The sequence below is a fragment of the Athene cunicularia genome (assembly GCF_003259725.1).
Source record: "Athene cunicularia isolate RWA chromosome Z unlocalized genomic scaffold, athCun1 chrZ_part1, whole genome shotgun sequence".
In the NCBI taxonomy this organism is placed as follows: Eukaryota; Metazoa; Chordata; class Aves; order Strigiformes; family Strigidae; genus Athene; species Athene cunicularia.
Window position 1 is genome coordinate 3,898,179 of NW_020799142.1, and position 21,799 is coordinate 3,919,977.

Genomic DNA, 21,799 nt, shown 5'->3' on the forward strand with positions numbered 1-21,799 from the left:
TGGTGCAAGATGGCACTGCTGCTCTGTAAGTGACTGGCTGTCCAGTTGTTAGGTCAGTGAGCCTTTTCATCCACAGCTACCTGTTTTTTATAAATTCTGAGCAAAAGAGTTTTTTTCAGACCTAAAGTCAGGTGCCTTCATCTTTTAAATTGGGAGGTTATAGCCTAAATGGGTTAGGAAGTTCAAAATTATTGAGAACTGGTTAGAACAGCCTCTCTTGTTAATTTAAAAATTGGTTTATTTACAGAAATTGTCTTGCACTGTAAATGTTTAATCTGGTGCTTATACATAACTTCATAATTTCAGACGTTTTTGTTACTACAGTATTTCAGCTTTTGAAGCAACCAAAATTATGTAAGATATGGTAAATTTCTACAAACTAACTGAAGGTGCTTTTACAGTAAATTGGGCTTGGAAATATAACTACTCTTGCATAACAGGTTTTTGTTCTTACGCATTTATAGCAGTAGTGTAGTTCAAGAATGAAAGTAGGCTAAATGCTAGTATTTGCACTGTTCTTAATCCTGTATGTAAGCACTGATAGATGCAGTAGGATTTGTGCTGTGTATGCAATTCACTGTTTCAAGTAGGTTGTGAACTTATGATGAAGACAACAGATGTAGCAATTACATTGGCCATATTCGAGATCATAAAAGTGAAAGTATTCTGGATTAGTAGTAGTACATAAAATTAAATGATTGGGTTTTGTCTTTTCATTGAGAATGTTAGGTTAAGCTAGACGTAACTTAGTGTATAGATTCAGCTTTACAGAAACCCTTCTCTTTAAATTGTTCTCAGCTCTGGGATGCTTCTTGGAAGGAAGTAAAAGTGTCTTCAATTCCTCCTTTGATACTTGCAACAAAGAAGAAAGTTTGCTTTTAAAAAATTATCAAAATTTCACAGATTACAGAATATTTAAATTTTAATAGGTCCACTATGACATTTACTGAAAACACTGTTAAGTATTTTGTCATTGTTAAACTTTTATATTGTTGATCAGAAGAACTAGCTTCTAGTTTCCATCACAGGTTACAGTTCAGTGCCTTTAAGAAAACGATTACAGCCCATTAATCATTTTAAAACAAGGCATTTATAGCTTTTTAGGAATATACAGCTCCTGCAAGCTCAGTTCTCTACACCATGCTTCTCACTGTGAGAAAAAATAAGCAAATTTTTTAAAGCATGTCTGAGCAAAATTACTAAACTAGAGAGATGGACTATTTATATCTTACTGGTTGGGTACATATTTTTGTGATGCAGGAAAAGTATGCAAAACTGCATGATTTAGAGCTCTCAGCAGACACTTCTCAAGCCTATACTTAAAACAGGATCCTTAGGTAACTACTATGTCTGCATGGCACTGCAGTATATGGACTATATGCAGTATATGCCCTGAGGAGCAGTTTAGGTGGATTTGCAAGGCACTTTTAACATTAAAAAGCAAAACAGACCACAGAAGAAGGTGGATTCATTAATTTTGGCATAATGCTAGATTGCTGTACGTATTCCAGGACCCTGGCTGACTTGGGTATTGCTGCCCAAAGTTAACGCTTTCTGTGCAGCACTGCATGCCTCGCAGAAAATTAGGAGACAGTGTTTTATCATATGGCTCATGCATGAAGGGTTATGTCTTCCTTCCCTTTGTTCAAAGCTCAAGAACTTGATCTGTTTTCCTCACTGGTATGTAAGTGGCATATCGGTGCTAATTAAGTAGAAAGTACATACAGCTAATAGGGTTAAAACCATGTAAAGCTATAGATTTTACTCAATTTTCATTATGTTACCTTGAAGAAAGTGTGCATTAATCAACTCTTCAATTTTAGTAAATAAAATGTAACTACCTGTAACATCTGCTGTACTGATAATTGTGATTTTGTTATTCAACCAATTCAGAAACTGAAGCACCCCATTTAAGAGGCTATGACTAAATTGACGTTTTCTTCCATACTGTAATTTTTCTCTGTAAAATTAAATTACTTTATGCATAAACTTACTGAAGTACTGAAGTATGAATATAAGCATTGCTGATCAATGTGAAATGTAAAGCCCGTGCTGCTGTTACAGGTTATAACTTCACTGTAGAATGTTTAAATGTTGCCTTAAGCCAGTCAGCAGCACTGATTATATATAGTGCCAGGAGACGAAGTATTACTTTTTCAAGTCAATTGTAAAGGTGGAGGAGAGGCCCATTGAACACAATGGAGAAGAAAACAAAAAAAACCCAAACCACCCAAAAAATAAAAATCAATCTTTTAAAAAGATGTTAGATGTACTAGAAAAAGGAAGTATGTGAACTTCAATCAGTGCTTTTAAAATATTTATGAGAATGATTTTTTTTTTTTTTTTGTCCATATAACTTGTTATTAAAGGAACTGGATGTGTGGAAATGGTTTCATATGTGCCCTTCCATTTCTATATTGAAGCTGTAGAGAGTTTGTGGCAAGTACTAATGTTCTTGAGCTCAGCTAAAACCTGTAATCAGATCTCCAGTAAGTTCTTTCCAACTTTTCGTGCTTGTTACGGGAACTTTCCTGACAGTGTCATACCATCCAAGATAACTAATGTATCTTTGAGAAAGTCTCTGTGGTACCATTAAGCAGACCCATTCAACAATATGATGACATGGTCTGGTAAAGCAAACCCTGAGGCAAAGAAATAGCATTAGAAATTTATTCAGAATATAAGAACATTTGTAAAATAAGTATTATAAATGTCTCTGTATAAATAAATGCTGTTTTTACAATTCTATATCAAATAACCACAAAATAGCAATTTTACAGCAGCTAGGAAACTAAAAAGCAGCAATACATTTAAAGCTAATTCATAAGGTGAAAAGTTTCTAAAATGACAATGTATGGTACAGTATTAAAGGAGGAGAAAATCCTAATAAAACCAGTAGAACAATACTGACATTAATGCAAACTTAGTCACATGTGCTCTGCAATAGCTAGCAGTACATTCAAGCTGGTGAAGATTTATATATTTAATTAGAAAAAAGTACTTTTGAACATGTGAAATACAAAGTTTCATGTGCTCTGGTGACAGAAAATGAAAAAAAAAAAACCCTAAGATTTAACGAGTGAACAACTTAGGTTCTGTTGGCAAGAACCACCTATTTTTCTTGCTTTGCAAATGTATTATGCCTGCAACTAGTGTTAAGTGAGATAAGTTGCTGTCACTCAGGGTGATGTGCACACTCATCTACAGGCTGGTGTGCTGGTATTTCACACAGTTGCATAGTTTTTTGGCATTTATTCTCAAGGTTGGTGCCATTTTAACAGATACGCTGGAACTGCAGCTGTTAATATGAAACAGTTTTCATAATAACAGTAAACCTTTTACCACTTCCCTACTGGTCTTTTCCGGTGTGCCAACAGATGAAGCAGTAGCTGCTTGCTTAGGCAAAAGAACTGGTGGTCTGGCAAACTACAGCTACTGCTGAGGCTGTATGATACTAGTCTTGCTTTTTCATCTATAAGCCCTATGGGAAGAGTTTACTGATGATTTATAATTTATTCTAAAATGCGTTTAGAGCACAGTTAGCAGGGAAGATATGAGTAAATGTAATAAAGCAATGTTCAGTTTATGCAGAATCAGCAAATCATTAGGCTTGAAAAAGGCACAGAGAGACACTGCAGCTTTTTAATGCCTTTAAACCCAGGTGCATTTTAAGATTTCTTCACAGAACCATCTAGGTTGGAAAGGACCTTGAAGATCATCTAGTCCAACCATTAACCTAACACTGACAGTTCCCAACTACACCATATCCCTCAGCGTTATGTCGACCCGACTCTTAAACACCTCCAGGGATGGGGACTCCACCACCTCCCTGGGCAGCCCATTCCAACTCCTAACAACCGCTTCTGGAAAGAAATGCTGCCTAAAAACTTTCCTTTAAAGACAGGTTTCAATTCAAATGCTTTAAGCTTCACTGTATTACGTTTAACAGCTTCTCTAGTTACCAAGAAATATTAAAAAAATGAGCCTAAGAGGAAATCCAGTGCAGCAATGGTTTCTAGTTACCTTAAGTGAAAGTTATTTCAGATGGACAGTTTGAGATGACCTCAAATTACATGGATATTTCAGATTCAGTAAGACAAAACTGTTAACTGCGTTTTGCCACAGTACACAGTGGATGATTCTGTGTTTATTCAGAAACAAGTGTGATCAGCTACCACTGAAGCTTATTGCAAAACCCTATATTCCTGTTGGTGAGAAACCTGTTGGCCAAAAAAGGGAAACCTCATAGGCAGATACTTAGCAAAACCATAAAGACAGTAAGAAAGTGTGCTTGCTGCTCCCTCAATAGACTGGTTTGCAGAAATTTGCATTATAAATTAAGAAGTGCAATTATCTTGAGAAAGAGGACTGCTCAAAATCAATCCCAGGGCATCACTACCTGTAACTTAATTTTGAAATCAGCATTGTTTTAACTTGTTATTGCAATCAATCACATATGATGTTGGCTTTGTAGATGATGTCCCCAAGAAAAGAGGAAAACAGTGACTACAGTATTAGGAAATGTCATGAACACCAACTGCTACAGTTTCAGATGTAACCATGACTCAATGCCATATTCTGAACACAAATTCCCATAACTATTTTGGCTGCCTGGCCTAGCCCAGGAGTAGACAAAAATGGTTCAAAGTCCTCTATATTTCACTAGTACTAGAAGTTGGAGGAATAAATGAGAGATGTTACCATAATTCTAAATACGCCAATAAAACTTGAGGTGTGACTCAACATGTAAATCAAAAAGGACAAAAAACTGCTGAAATCAGGTTTACTCCAAAACAGAGCCTTAAAAATATAAAGTAGAGTGTAACACAGTAACAGGCTAATGAAACTAATGAACTCTAGTTTGTTGTGTTAAACAGGGGAAGCTCTTTTACATAGTCAAATAATTCTGAATAAAACAGTTGCTATGGCCAACTCCTGTATTTTGCTTCCTAAAGAAATCAACCTGATTGCCATGCTTTGTGTAATGTTCATTACCATAATAGGCCAACATTTTCAATTTAGTCAGTCTGATAATACAGTAACATGATGTGACAAACAAAAGAAGAGAATGTTAGCAGTAACAAAAACTAACATAAGAATCTGTATGAAGACTTCACCATTCACATTCTGTTGTGGCTGTATATCCATACACCTACACATTTACAGTTTTGTGCCTATATATTCAATATTGAATAGGTACATTCCTAATAAGTACCTTTTTTTGGCCAAAACAAATATAAAAAGACAACATTCTACTTCTTGATCACAGAAAGCTGTAATAAGCACTCTATATGTGACAAAAATGTCCCAGCTGCTTAAAGAAAAACCTTGGCTATAATGTATTAACAAGAAAAAGCAACTATTTCACAAAATAACTGCAAACACCATGCAATATAAATACCAGGAGGTCTCCTGTAATTTCTTACCCAACCTTGGCACAGGCTATCTGTCTGGCATGGTAAAACAGTCCTCTTACAAACTCTAAGAAATATACCATTATTATTGTTTTCAGAGATACAACTAAGGTTTCTTGGGTTTTTTTTTCCAAATCAACAGTTTTCCTACCTGATCTGCACTGTGAGCAAGTATGGTGCAGAAAAGCAAGCCAGCATATCATCTAATTCTGCAGCAAGTCTTGATGGTACAATACAGAGTTGTGTGGAGTGGGAGCTCAGGGATTTGGAAAACTCAAACTATCTCCAAACTGCCCAAATTAAAACCTCTTAACATCAATTATTTTGCTATGTGACACTGTCACCCATGGGACACACATAAAATGGAAAAGAAGATGTATGTATACAGATATAATGACACAGACAATGTACATAATTATAGCACAACTATTTAGGCACTGCCATTTTGTATTATGAAACAGTCCTTAAGGTTAACACTTATATTATCCCCATGGCACCTCTCTAGGATCCCAGAGAAGGTGCTTAAGTGTGTCAGTGTTGACAGAAGCTACCTAAAAGCCTCCAAAAAAAATTTGTAATGGCACTAAGCATCTTTGAAAGAGATTAATTTAAAGTGAAGTTTCATTGGTGTGTGGTCTAGAGTTCTCTTCTTCTAGTAAAGCTATTCTCTGTTTGAGCATCCTGACTTGTGTTTCATGTCTCTCCACCATGGCCATCATTTGTGATTCCAGTTTCTTCAGCTTATTTTGATGCTTCTTCTTTGCTTTTTCATATGCTGCTACCAAGTTGCTGTTAGAAATCCAAGGCAATACAAGGTCATTCAAAAAGGCTTGTTCATAGCAGGTGCTACAAAAATCCATCCCAGAACCCCACCTTCAGAGAACTCCAGTGTGGGTACTGATGACCTTCTTAAAATTTACTAGTGCTTTAAAACCCATTTGATCCAAACCCAGATTAGTGGTAATCTCTGTATATTTTTCTGGGGCAAGTACACACCTTCACAGTAAACTGGTTACTAAAAACATTTTTAAACATGGTCCAGAGAGCCAGCTAGAGGTTGCTGATGATGACCTTGCATAGCACTGTGAGTCAGGATACCACAACATTAAACATGCAATGATTTACATAAACATTTCATGGCCAGAATCTGCTTACAAAAGCCAGTCCTGATTTTGCATTTTCCTTTTAAAAAATTAACAGTTATATTCAGAGGATGGCTAATTTGTCAGCTGCTAAATATCTCCTGTGTCTTCACCCTGACTCAGCAGGAAAGCTTGAGACAGGTACTGCTCCTCACCATAAGGACTTTCAAGTATAATTTATTAATGTAATCTACATTGTGTGTGATAGGCTCCTTGCAGGAAGGGCAGTTACAGTCCACCATATTCTCAGTCCATTCAAACCTAGTGCCAGTAAAATCTACTGAGTGAGCAATTAATTTTAAGTGTGATTAATGAAGCCAGTTTATTAATAAAAAGGCTGGAGCCAAAGAAAGGGAAGCACTTTGAAACAAAATAAAATTAATAAATTTTACCAAACAGAGGTTTTTGTTTAATAATAATCCAATTGCTAGTAACTTGGTTATGATTAACCCATTTCCCCCACTCTGTTCTTAGCTATGTAGTTTTCAGTGTCCTATGTGGGATGTACAGAGCTCCCTCATCTCTAACTATAACTGAGTCAACATGTGTGAACGCAAGAATCCAGAAACTGATCATAAGGTAGGAGAGGATTACAGTGCATTATCAGAACAGGGGGGAAAAAAAAAAAAAAAAAAAAAAATCAGTGGTGCATCTGTCTGCTGGTAGATCCTTTACCTGTTTGCCCTTTTAAGGTCATTAACAAATTCTGCAGACTGCTGATGTCTAATTTCACTGCTCTTTGTGAGTCTCTCCAGGGCACTCACTAACTCTTGCACTCTAGCTTTCAGTTTCTTCTCCCTAAATCAGGAAAAAAGGAGAAAACTATTTTCAAAACAGAAGACTTCAGCTTGCAAGTGCATCAGTCATCGTCCTGTGTAGGGTGACAGGCTGAAAATACTTTCCTTACTACTACTTGGAAAATACAGAAGGTAGTTCTTACATTAAACTTTTCCACAGATTGGCTTTTATAACATTCACCATTTTAGAATATAGGATCAAAGATGCAGCAGACAAAAGAGAAAACAATTTCTCTAGTGGATCATGGTATTTTATATATTCAATCACACTAAGAAATAATCACACAGATACATAAATACAAATTTAAAAATACCCGGCACATGCCACCTACTGTGTATTGAATAAGATATACCAAAGAAAACTACCAAGGAAAAGCAAACATCATGGTAATCATATAAGAATTTTAATTTAAAATAGCATAGCAGGATTTCCATTGAAGTTCATTTACTAAATAAATTTTTTTGTACTTAGAAATGACTATAGAATCATAGCATAGTTTATATTGGAAGGGGCCTTCAAAGGTCATTAGCCCAGCCTGTCTGCCATGGGCAGGGACATCTTCAACTAGATCAGGTTGCTCAAAAGCCCCTCCAACCTGGCCCTCAATATTTCCAGGGATGGGGCAGCTACCATGTCTTTGGGCGACTTGTGCCAGTGTTTAACCACTCTCAGAGCAATTCCACTGACTTCAGTCACTTCCTCAAATTTACCAGATTAATTTATACTACAGTCTGTATTACAGTAGATCACTAGGTTTTCTTAGGAGCCAGTGGGAAACAGAAAAAGTTAAGAATGAGAGAGGGGAGTACAGACAGAAAAGGGCAAGCATGAGATACACAGAATAGAGAGCACAGGCATTTTCTTCTATGAGGTACTCTTTTCCTTTTAAATAAGCCACAGTAGTGAGGTTTAAAATGCTAATATAGTTACCAATACTTACCAATTATGAACCAAAATCTAATTACACATAGTGTGGCAAAATGGAAGTAAGGTACCATATAATAATACTTCTATGTTACAAATATCTCTATGAGGAAAAGAAAAAGTGAACAAGGCATAAGTTCTGGGGAGACTTAAGCATTACAGCTTGAGTTTAAGCTGGCTTTAAAATGCATTTCTCAGTGCAGGCAGGCATGTGGCATGAGGCAGATGCTTCTTCCCGGAGCTCCCTGCTGCAGAGCCAACAGGTGCCACAACCTGCTCCTATACAGACATGGGACTGTCCCATCTCTTGTGCACAGGTGCTGATGTGGAGACCCAGACGCCTTTCTCTGTGACCCTCCTCATAGCACAGACAGCCCATAGAGGAAGAGATCAGATTAGAAAAATTTAAAAATGGGGTGTAAGAATGATATGGAGGTGGGCTAAACTGAGACAAAGTTAAATTTGTGTTGAACCTTACACTTGGGAACTTTGCATGTATGGAAACATTTGTCTGTGCTTTGCTGTCTAGAACTGCTTTGCAGTGATTTGCCTTTCTCTCCTGCTCTTGTTGCAGTGCCGCGAGTAAATTGGGTTTAAACTCAATAACAAGCCTACCACTACCTCCCACGTAAGCCCACCAAGCCCCACCAGAATCAATAACCGAAAGTTTTTGAAAGCTTCCCCAGCTCCGCACAGATCGCACGGATGCTCCTCAAGTCCCAGGTCACCAGCCTGCAGTTCCAAGGCTCGCCTGGCAACGGCAGCATTTTATAACCAGACACATGGATAGCACGTGGTATGTTTCAGTGTGCCCCTCTTCGGCAACAGAAGGGCTTTCACAAAGTCAGCTGGGGAAATACTCCAAGTTAGCATTTTATCCCAACACACTGCAGACGCTGGTTTACTGGCCAAATTAGAAAGCACATAAGAGGGGCCTTGTTGATAAAAAATCATCAGTATTCTTTACGTGTCCTTTCGCTGAAGTAACATACTCTCATTTTCAAATTACAATCTTTTTCTGTAGCTGTTAAAAGCTCACTGCCATCTATCCTGAATATATATATATATATATATATTCAGGATAGATGGCATATATATATATATATATATGTATTTTATATCCTATCTTAGCAGTCAGAAAGACTCAGCTAGTTTACAGTCAAAATGTGCTCTTCAAAGAAGACAGGAACAAAAAACCCTCCAGTTTCTATTTGCAAACGAAGATAAATAAAGGATCAGACCAGGCCAGACCCATTACCTAACATGTGTGTGGCACTACTGATACTGATATGAGAGAACAGAGTAGGGTAAATTTGGAGCTTGTCTGTTCCAAAGGACACCTCAGCCAGAGAGAAGCTCTTGTGAAGGCTCAGTAGCACAGTGCCCAGCACTGCAACCTAGCATGAACAGCAAGTTTAATGGAATAAACATTCGCAGTATTTGAATGGGGAGAGAAAACTAAAAATCATCTGAGGCTGATTTAATATTATGTGCAAAAAAAGGTATAACTGTGACAACACTGCATGCAGTCTCATGGGAAAGAATGCTGTAGAGCCACAGTTTATTGCAGCTGAAGTCCTTAACACACACCTGCTGTAACAAAAGCTGTGTGGAAAAGAAACACAGTGGAAAGACTTAGAGGAACTTGTCATGCATGGTAAAGTTTGATCACTATGGTGACTGTTACCTGATAAAACCATTACACATCACCTTTTGTCTGTTTTTGCATTTACACCTTTCAACCAGTCAGTTCAGTCTGAACTCAGCTAAATATCAAGACATACTTCTTTGCATTTGGCCTATAACATCCTTGTCTTGCTGCTTGCCAAAGACAGAGCTGAGTGGTAAGCACCCTGGGCCTCCCCAGGCTAGTTAAACAGCTTTCAGATGCTAGATCTGAACCATCTAGCTAAAGAGGTAACAGTGGGTAATCCTTCAATCTATAAATGTCTCAAATTTACATTTATACCACTGAAACGCATGTATTCCATGAGCTAAAAAGACCCACACAGTTCTTCTGGCTCATCTTGATGTCTTGAGGTCAGCATTAGCTAGTGCCTACTGCCACTTTAATCTCAGACAAAGCAATGGGCAGTTTAATTGCATGTGTTAAATGTTCCAAAACACACAGGGATCGATTTCTATGCTTACCATTCCTCATTTAAAACATGCCTATCTAAGTATCTTTAAGAGGCATTTCATCAGACAAGTAACACCTGAGTTGACAGACACAGCAGCCACAGTAAAGGCACAGTGAATACCTTGTCTTCGTCTAGAAAATGGAGATGCAGATATACTTGATTAATGACTATTACATGAAAAAAAACATGTAAAGTTTTCCCAGAGTGCTGCACCTTTAATTTAGTAGCAGGTGAGAGACCTCAGAGCTGTACCTTACTGGCCGGCCATTTCTATCAGTAATTACCTCAGTTTGGACAGCAAGAGTTGTCATTATTTGTGTCTCTCTGAAACAGATTGCTTAGTTGCACAGTGGAGTGATAATGAATCCTGAGAAGCTATTTGTATTCCTTTAATGCATTACAAGGGTAATTGTCTTTATGGAATTTCTAGCACCACTTTGTTTTCCTGATTGCTATTATAAGTCAGCAGGATATGAAGAATCAACCACTACAGGCTTAATAAGACAGTATTTTAAAACAACAGTCATAGTCATATGCAGCATTTTTTCAAGGTTGAAAGCGTCAAAGCTGTTAACCAAGGGTGGAACTGAATTTGATGCGACAACTATATGAACATCCTCCTGATAGATCACTGTTTGGCTGCAGCATGTCCTTCTGCTGCCAGTCAGTCCCAGAGTCTGAAGAGCAAACACACACAGAAGCTTACACTGCTATCATGCCCCACAGCATGTAACACAGACCAATATTGATCTTGAGAAAGCATTTGTGTATATTTGGATGGGAAGAGGGAAGGAGAAACAAGAACTGTTAGAAGAACACAATTTTTGTGAGCTCCAAGTCACAAGTCAATTGGACCACAAAAGTCAGAAGAGCTTTTGCTCCCAAAAGTTCATCTTGCAAATGGCTACTGCTGCTGGAGCTGCAAACACAGCCATGGCACCATGCGCACAGAGGGAAAATGAGCACATATTCTCCGAAGAGGGAATAAGCTTAAGATCTGGGGGCATGGCTCACTTCCAACACAAGTGCTTTGCTGTGGGGCACTCAAGAAGTCAGCTAGGGAAATTCCTGACTGCTCCCTTTCCAAGGAAAAGTTCAAAATAAGTGTATTCAGAGGCCTACAGCCTACTCCAACATCCACTAAAAACACTATTTTCAGTTAAATGCCTAGTACGCTGGTGACAAAGCCTTTTGTTTTGTATTTTCACAATCAAAACACTCAGTGGGCAGTTGCTAAGTGGTTTTCAAGGGCTTTTTCAGACTTACAGGATGGCTTGAATAGGACCAAGCAAGTGGACAGGGTCTAACATTTTCTCTGGTTTCAAGGCTACAGTTGCAGAGAGTGGGGAACTTTGCCAGAGCCATAAAGGAAACTATATAATATCGGGCACATTTTCTGCAGTTTCTGTCAATTTGGTCTCCACACAAATGACAGCATATTTGGCCCTGAATAATGTCAGCAAGGTCTTGTGCATCTTTTATTTTTCCCTCCTGCCTGTGCTTTTCCAGACATGTTAAGGTTTCACATGCCAGAAGTCTTAGCAGGTGGATTTTCCTGTCCCTTGATCATTTCACCGAGAATTCCCCAGTGCTGCAAACAGGGAGCTGCTCTTCCCTGGCACACAGAAAGTTGATTTTTCAGCTCCTGACTTGGAGTGTACCTGGCTAACTCCCCTTCTGGTGAAAGCACAATCTATCACCCCTCTGCCCTGCGGTCAAGAGCACCCACAGGTCTTGCCAAATCTGAAGCAAAAGAGTATTGAACCCTCTCCAAATCAGGAGGTAAGGAAGTTTCCCACAGCTGGGCAGAGGAGTTGGGGGGCCTTTAGGGCCTCATTATCCTACATTTTGCTATCCCTAGGAACATCCTTTCACCCAAGAGGGAGCATTGCCTGCTACACGCAGACCTCTTCAGATTCTGGCTCTCCTGTTAGACTGGCACCATTAGCTTCAGCATCTGCCTCTGAGCTTTGCATGTACAAAACCCTGATGCAGCAGCTGGGCAGCCAGCCCGGGGGGACCAAGGCTCAATGTTTCCTGGGTATAAGTACCCACACAGGCTGGACAGCCCCCAGGCACGTGGGGTTTGGGGAGGAGAGAGAGGAAAAATCACCTGCATGGCCCCTAGCTTTCTGCATGGTACCCACTTTGAAGGGGAGGCACACACCTTCCATCCCATACTTTACTCCTAGTCCCTTTCCTAATATCCTCCTGTTGTTTTAAGCCTAGCATGTTCCCTCAATCCCCTCTCTGCCTTTTACAGTTCCAGCTGAACATGATTGTTTTTCCTAGGCATTTGACTGCTCTTCTCTCAACAGGTAACAGCTGGACATTTAAAAGGAATGCAGATAAATTCTCTTTTCATCAGTAGTTTAGCCTAACATCTTATGTCAGACTGGCATGCAGAATCCCCAAGCCAATTCGAATGCACGCCTCCCTCACTGGTCTGGGTTGGCCTGCTAAGGAAAATATATAATAGAACTTTTAGAAGAGGCAAAAACCCAACACTACAAAAATGCCAAAAGAGTCAAAATCATCCTCTTCAAATGCCACATCTTCCTGTCTCGTCTCTTCAGGCATCAGAGGGCTTGAGAATACCCATGCTGCCTGCTACCTGCACAAAGGTAGCCTTTTCTGATGACAGAGAAGACAGAGCGCTTTAAAAAAATGCTTTGCTGGTATAGGCTACTGAACTGCTTTTTTACTGATTGTCAGATGCTTAGAGCAGTTTTACTGATTGTCAGATGCTTAGAGCAGATCTCAAAAACCAGACCATACTGCAGGCATTATACCACCAGCATTGGGGAAACAGGCCACGTGTGGTCCTGGAAACAACAGTCTAGCAGCAAAAAGGGAGAACAGGCATAGAGGGAGGCAGCAGCACACCTGCTACACTCACTGCTCAAACCTCCCACCCAGCTCTGCCAGCCCAGCCTGGAAGCTCTCCGGACCTGGAGCTATTTGGAGCTCCCTGTGATGATTATATCGAAGTACACAGCAGCTCAGCAGTTCAGATAACGACGCAGTGGTAAGGAGAACTACTTATTCCATGACAAAAACTGAGAAAAATACAAATGACAGTTATCTGTGATGCATGGAGAAAACACAGCTACCAGAGTCACTTCTGAGGAGTCTGTCCCTGTATCACCATGAGTCATTTCTCTGCTTGCCAGAAGGTTTCTGAGAGTGGGGCTCTCCAGGGGGATTTCCAGAAACAGGCCATGCCTCCTGAACCCCTCACACAGCCAAGGGAAATCATGGCAGAGACTGCAGAGTCATAAAAAGGACACAGATCACTGAAATTTGCAATGACTGCAATCCATGCCAGTCTCTGGTTTTCAAATGTTTGAGTTGTGTATCTCCCCATTTAATGGATGTGATAATGAGAGAACAGAAATAAGCAAATATAAGTGACAAAAAAGCAGCTTACAATGCACTGGAAAAACTCAGTAGCTTCTGAATGTCAACCCCTGCCTCTTTCCCCCCAGTTTTATCCACTGTATGTTCATCCTGTACTTTGACCAAACATAAAGAGGATTTACCTGATTCAATTCTTAAGAGCCATTTCAAATCTGAATAATTAAAACATGATGTGTTTTAGGCATTTCTCTTTCCATTTCCAAGACAGCCTTACTGATAGTCAAGATAGGCCTGAATTTCATAGATACTTCTACCTACACCTGGATCCCTCTATAATGAGAATAAGGGTGGCCCTTGAAAATATGCTGAGCTAAGATGTCATCACATGGAGTTTGGGGAAGTTTAAAATAAAGGAAGGCAGTTTGATTTATCTCTACCTGACGCTGTGTCAGGAAATAGTTACTGTCGTGCCTTGGCAGAGCTTTCGGTTGAAACAGTTGCTCTCTCAAAACAAGCGGTTTGAAACAACAAAGGGTTGTGGTCTTTGGACAGGCTTAAGGACCTCAGATTGCAAAGAACATTACTGTGTCTCAGTAGACACATGGAAGCTATTGTGATAGGATGAATTTTCTATGTCCAACTAAAATACTTGCAGTTTCCACTTGCAGAGAGGCAGGACCATAGCTCTGTGCTAAATGTACTTTTTGGAGAGAAAGAGACCTGTTTGCTAGCCCTACTGATTACAACCCTTTTCCCTCTCCATGGCAACTTCCCAGTTAGTAGCATCACTTGATAGGTTATCTCTCAGTTCAGAAGTCATCAAACGTGGTAAATATATAACCTCTTTGTTGTGCTGCCAGATGAAAAAGCCACTCTTTTGTGAGGGAGATACGAAACATGTCTAGACTGACAATATTCATGTAGGTTGGGCCTACTGTCCAAGCCTTAGCACTTCACAGTGCACAGCCATCAGAGACCATAATTTTGTGCCAACTGATGACCCAGCTGAGGTCTGAACAGTCAATCTAGTTGCATAATGTTATGTCTGCTATGGCCCTTATCTAGTATAGTCAGATCCTACCTGCCCAAACACTTTAATGCTGATAAAGGGTTCTCTAAATACATACAGAAAATACCACACTATGCAGACAGGAAAGCTATCAGCAACTGGAAATACAGCGAAAGACTGCAGGAGAACCTCACCAATCAAAGTATTTCTAATAAGGCCTGGGGAGAGGTAGAAGTTTCAATGTTGCCAGCTTGGCCATTTTTCACAGAATGAAAGAAATTAGAAAAAAAGAAGAAAAGATTAGTTATATCACTATTATTACCACCCTGCTAAAGGAAGAGCATTTCTTATCTGGAATTCTTTTTACTGCCTCCTTTCTGCCATCTCTAATGCATTTATAATGTGTTATGTGCCTACTAAGTCATAAACTCATATAAGTTATCTAGAGTGCTCCCTTCTTCTGCCACAGCAGAGCAGAACACACCAGAGGGGAATATATAATTTTAAGGTCTCCCTCAGAGACTGTGTAATGTGCCTGATTTTGTGGTATTCAACCAGATCCTCTCTCATAAAACTGGCCACTGGCACAATCATCGAGGTGTCAGTGCCAGGCCATGAGGTTGCTGGGAATACATATATGTCCTCTCAAGAACACAGTATTTCCTGACAACAAGCTCATTTACAGATGTGTCAAACTCAAGAGGCTTCATGTTTATTGAAACTTTCCATCATTACATCAAGAAAGGAGAGAGGGGAAACAAAATTGCTAAAGACTCTGGCACAAAGTATTGATGCTTGACTTGGAACAGTATGTGTCTCTAAATCAGCGGCCTCAGCCTGCAATACCAGAAATCTGGTAACCTAGATGTAACTTTTACAACATGGAACTAGTATACAATTTAGATTTCTACTAGTCATAGTGGTCATGGAAAAGAAATGTGATTTCCATGGGAAGCCCCTAAGATGGGCTTTAAAGCTGAACACTGTTATGGAAAACCCTAAGTCCTACAAAACAAATACATTATGAAATAATAAATGAAGAACTGCTCCTGCCTTGAATTTCTGCTGATGGGCACTGCCAATAGCAACTCAGGGAGCTTTGCAACATGCTGCTGGATTCCAGATTTACGAGGAAATACACATCTGCAGAGAGAAGACGGGCAACCTCTGTGGATGAAACTGTTCTGCTGCAAAGCCATTTGCAGACTATGAACAAATAAATGCTTCCAAACCACACCAAAATCCAAACTGTAACTGCATCCTGCTGTTCTATTTGGGTTTCCTTCTATTTCAGTTAAATGAGAAGAACTTGACAGTTCTGCAGCAACAGGACAGAATGGGAAAGCAGCAGAGGAGGGAGCTGCCAGGGCTTTTGTCTCTGTGAAGACAGGATGGAGAGGGGACAGCAAGCAGGGTTGCTGACTGATACCACAGTCTCTGACAAACAGAAAGACTCAAAAGCAAATCTATTTTTGTCCCTATCCTTGTCCCCTGCACCAGTGTCTACTGTCTGGCGTAACGACAGATAGGTCCAATTGCTGGACATACGCACTACCTGCAGGCATCCCTGAAATTCTCCTGAACTGGCATTTAAATACTGCCTCTAGACCAGATTCAGTGTGCAACATTCATGGGTTTCACATGTCCCTCCTGCCCTCCAGCAAACACAGTTACTGGGCAATTTTTTTTTTATTTTTTTTTTTAAATTCTGGTCCTGCTTCTTGGGTGAATGAGAAGGGTGCTAGAAGGAGCCACCAGAATGTCTCCTGGTTCACACACAGTTGATGGCACTTATTTTCCCATACCTGTGGAAGAGCATTAAGGGATTGACACATGTTAAGTGCAAAGAGTCAAATCCACTTTGCCTTTAAAGGCATCACAGCCACTTAGACCATTCTGCAATGCCGTAGCACTTCAAAAGAGGAAAATGCACCTTGATTGTTTTTAAAACACTTTTGTGGATCCATGATGGTATAAATGTCATTGTGGTATCTGAGGGTTCATTTATCCAGGACAGCAGTTAAGAACTGACGGTATTTTTTAGCACAGCTATGACTTAACAGGTTGCAGTAAGCTTTCTCCATGTGCTAGACAAACCTTCTGCCAACTTTCAGAGAGAAGACTTCAGGATAAGGAGACAAAGCATTCAACCTGATTTGGCTACCACACTGAGTAGGGAGAAAAATACCGTGTCCACACAGCTCACGGGAAATGTGCTTGAGTCCCACTGGCAGTAGCAATCACATTTAGTACAGTCATATTTCCATTACAGAGAGTCTTCACTCCAAAATTTATGTATGACTTAATTCGATTATTTTTCTTCACCATTTCTGCCTGACAAACTGTACTTGTTAGGCCCCTGGCTGGAAATCCATGCTAATCAATTTAAGGCCTGGTAGATAAAGCAAAGTTTTTTTCCCTGTGTTGTCAGCAAACCACATTTCATGACTATACTCAAGCCTCCGCTAACTAAGGTCACTGGCACGTTTTCAAAATCCAGGAGCAAGTTAGAAGAACAGGAAAAAGCTGCAGCTTGAGCAAAGACAGAAAATGCCAGTGGAGCTCCTCACACTGGGACGGGAGTGCGGGGAGTATGGGGGAGGCCAATGGCTCTATGTGATGTTCATGCAAATGAATTTGTTGATGGGTTCTATCCTCCCACACACAAATGACAGTTTTGATTATTTTAACTACAGAATTTTGTTTCCTTCATCAAGCAAACTAAATACTCAGCAACTGCTAGACTATTAAGCAAATGGTATGAGATGATAACAATCTTACATTTTTACATAATGCCTTTCAGGCTTGTCACTAGGCACACTAGAAGTTGCACCTATGAAAAGAGCACTTCAGGAATGAACACGAGAGCTGCCTGAGAGGCCATTTCATCAGTAAAGAGGGTGCAAACACCAGAAAAGCAAAATGCACTCTTCCCAGACAAAATTCTGAGTAGCCTTTTGGACAGGTACTAAACACAATAAACAGATATCAGATAGCCATGTGTTAGAAACCATGGAACAACCACTAAAACAACTATTGAAACTGAATATCCTTGTCATGAAGTTTACCACATACCTGGTGCAGTGAAAACAACTGCTGCACAAACAAGTATCTAGTTAATATTTAACTGTACTGAAAGCTTTGGCTTAAAACCTGGCTGATGATAAAAGCAGTTTGTCAAGACATCAATTTTCTCTCTCATTGGAAATCTAATGCTTCACACAACATCATCTGTAATTGAACCGTGGTTCTACTTACATACACAGGAGGCAAATGTGCATCTCAGTCATCAGAATCACTGCAATTCCCAGTCCTGTAATTCCAACCCAAATTTTAATCTGTAACCAACCCTCTTAACCAAAGATCACACTTCAAATCCTATCTTCATTAAAGGTTTTCTGCATGTCCCCAAGCAATTCATGTCGCTGTTTTGTCTCTCATATTCTTGCCTGAATACAGGCATTCCTAACATTGTGAGGGTTTCTTAGGGATACAGTTAATCTGAATTTTACAGAACCTCAAGGAGAATGGAGCAGAGTACCATGTGAGTACTTCCATCAACTGAAGAACAACAGCAAAGAGAGGGGAAGATCAGAAGAACTTTGATCCTTTGATCCTTATGGGAAAAATCTGTGATCACTCTTAAAATCACATGAGGGTAAGAGCGAAGGCTCAGAACTAAACCTCACCCTGAACCTTCAGAACAAGTCAGGTTTCCGATGAAGGAAGCTGCTTACCGCCTGAGTGCGTTTGTCAGTTCAGCAGTCAGTTCACTCTCATCGTATGGTCTCAGCTCAGCTAGTGTTAACGGTGCTGCGGTGCCATCATTACATTCCTGAGAAATGAGGAAAGTCCATCTAATTTGAAGTTACCAGCTTAATGGAAAAACTCTGAAAACCTCTTAGTTCACAGCTACTTTTAAAATGGAAGTGAAATAAACATCACAATGTCACAACAACATGGCAGTGCATCAACATACCAAGAAATGGACTAACAGATTAACACTTTGCGAATCCTATGCCACCACAGCTCATTGATTTGCAGAATTCTACTACAGAACACGTAACTGCTGGTGCCTTACATTACTTTCTGACACCACACTTGAAACAACTCAGAAACAAGTAAGAAAGTTCTACACTAGTTCTAGATTTTGTTTTTAAATGTAATACTGAGGTCTTCTGAAGACACAGCTCTGAAATAACAGAATTAAAGCTTTTCCAGGTATCACTATTTCTTCGTGCAAATTACTGAAGTACAGGTAGAAATCTGTTTGTTTTCCATTATACTAAGGGGGGAAAAGTCTTCATTCCTGAATCACTGCAAACTGTTAGACTTGGAAGAGCCTGACATTACAGTGCTCTGCTTCATTGAAATGAGCTCTATTTTTCATTTTTTCTGTTTGGAGTAGGGGGAGGACAGCATTTTGCTTAGCCTCACTGCTTCCAGTGAGTGGCAAGAGGCAAGACACACATCTTCAACCACAGAAGCTTGTATGTTTGGCAAGAATAACTTTGTTGTACTCCTCCCCAAACTGACAACCTTATTTTAGCCCAGGCTTAACAGTAATTCTACAAAGTCCTCATAACTCACAGCATGGGAAGAACTACCTAACAACTGGAGAGAAGATGTACATATTGACAAAGGAGAATGATTAACATGCTGAAGACTACTACAGAGAGGGGAGGTGTACAATAAATCAAGTTTACTCTGATTTTAGAAACCTGACTCCTGACCTTGCCCAATTTGTCTTTGCTTCCACTGCTGGTTGAGCTGAGAGACCTCATTCTCTGCTCTTTTTGCTCTTCCACTTCAGACTTCAAGTGCTCAATATGGACGAGGTACGCCTGTTCCTGGGCCTCTCGCGTGCTCAGTTTCAATTCCAACGCCTTCTTCTCCTTCTCTAGCAAGTAAAGCTGTGCCTTGAGCTCTGCCATCTCCTCCTGTTGAAGAAACATTATCAGCATGCTGCTTCACAGGAATACATACCTAAAAGAAGATGAGGTTAAACAAGGTTTTCATCCACTCCTATTATTTGAGTGTTCTTTCCATGCAGAACACTATCAGCATCCAGAAGACTTTGTATAATCACATAGTATATTTGTCAAAAGACTAGTGTATCTTGAGGCTAAGTATGATGAGCTGTGCCATCCCTTTATCAGCCTCAGAAACAAGTTCAGAGACAAGACAGCAGCTAATGAGGTGCTGAAACTGGAGTTAACAGGGATCTGAGTGGGTTGCCACAGCTGCTGAATTTGCTTTGGTTCTACCTTACCCTTCAGAGACCATTGCCCTAAAACCAGGAGTGTCTGACTTTCTTGTCAGTGCCAGATTCCAGTTTCTTATTGATACATAAGAATTATAGTTGGTTTAAAAGTGGAGTCCATTTGAGGGACTAGGACAGCAAACACAGATCACATATTCCTGCCTAGTAATACCAGCCTCTGTGGTAGAACGAGATAGTCAAAAAGGGCAACTGGGTATGGCACCGTTAGATGTCCATTTTTAATTTCCCTTGACTAGAGGGCCAGAATCCAAACTATAAACAACTGGAGGCTGACAAAATTGCACTCACTATCATCTTTCATAAATATGATCCACTGAAGATGGACACTGGTACTTCACAGAAAGAAGTAAACTCTAAGAGTTAGTTCTTTTGTGTAATTCTTCTGTCACTCTTATTATTTACGCCAGGGCTGTCAACTATTGTAACACAACAACTGCTATTTGGGGAGAGACCTCTGCTTTAACATCTGCTCTGACAGTAGCTGGGCAGAAGTGTAAGAACATGGCATGAGTGCAGTGACCCTTCTTCTAGCACTTGCTCCCAGCCTCCCATGAAAAGCAGCTGATAACCTGAACCAGAAAGCTATTTTGTGTTTGACAACATTTCAGAAAAGTTTCTTCCATTAAATGTCTTGTTATTTTTTATGAATCCAGGAAAAGCCAGCATCTACGAAACATTTAACAAGGTAGTCCTAAAACATAGTTTACATTATGTGTTAAAAAGCCACCGAACAAACAAAAAACTGCCGAAACAAAACAAAAAAAACCCCCAAGCCAGAATCATGTTCTCACTGTTGACCTTGCCGTGCCCTAGGACACTCTGTGTGTGAATACTGAGTTCATGAAGCCCTCTTCTCTATCACAGTTCAGTCCTAGACTTCTTCACTGTGCAAACACCTCTGAAGGATAAAAGTTTCTTGTTGTGTGGCTAGCCTAGGAACAAATCACTATTTTAAAACAGAAAACCATATTCTAGTCACAAAAATATCAAAATTACCTTACCTCATCCTTCAAAAATAATGTTCTTTTATTATATCCATTATTAACAAAGATTATACAGACACAAATCTTGACATATATTTAGACTAACTTCTTCTGTAGAAGAGAATCCACATTCCTACCAAAAATATGCTGTCTGGATCAATTGTGAGCAGTGCACACAGGTGTAGTAAAGTTACAACCAGCATATAGTAATCATAGGTAATCACTGACTTACTAAGAATCGCCAACCATGCAAAAATAAAATCCATATTCTAAATACCCTCAGGCTTGGAAAGGTTTCAAATAATTCATTTATTCATCTACTTGTTTGTGAATGGAAAGTTAGAAGCACAATCAGTTTTATTCAATGTCGCTTACAGAAATTCAGTTGTTAGGCAATCTTACCACTAATTTCTTCTATCAACAGTAAAAATGTAAATAATACTGATAAATAATGATGAGGAAATTTAGTTATATGAGTTGAACTAGATTGTCTGGTATACTTAAGTGTATGCATTTAGCTTCTTAAGCCTCTATTTCTAAAGCCAATAATCTACTTAGCCTGTTTAGTGAAGGCTGAGAAGTAATTTGAGCAGAGTATCTTGGCACTTATGTGAATAGAAGAATATCTTGACAGAGGGCTATCTATGTGGGAAAGTAATGACAAGATCTTCCCAGGCTGGAAGTTGAAGCTAGGCAAATTCAGCCTAGAAATAAGGGATATTTATTTCCTAAAAGAAAAAGGTG

At 39.6% G+C, this 21,799-nt stretch overlaps 1 protein-coding gene across 2 annotated transcripts in view; it reads right to left on the reverse strand.

Moving 5' to 3' along the window:
• Nucleotides 1–5,545: 5,545 nt before the first annotated feature.
• MCC (MCC, WNT signaling pathway regulator) overlaps nucleotides 5,546–21,799 on the reverse strand; it is a 207,653-nt gene continuing 191,399 nt past the window's right edge. For both annotated transcript variants that reach the window (XM_026865351.1, XM_026865352.1), the window contains 4 exons: nucleotides 19,522–19,728; nucleotides 18,526–18,623; nucleotides 7,232–7,354; nucleotides 5,546–6,203 (listed from right to left, as the gene is read on the reverse strand). In XM_026865351.1, the coding sequence (XP_026721152.1) occupies nucleotides 6,023–6,203; nucleotides 7,232–7,354; nucleotides 18,526–18,623; nucleotides 19,522–19,728 (609 nt within the window). In that variant the 3' untranslated portion in view covers nucleotides 5,546–6,022. The remainder of the gene's footprint in view (nucleotides 6,204–7,231; nucleotides 7,355–18,525; nucleotides 18,624–19,521; nucleotides 19,729–21,799) is intronic.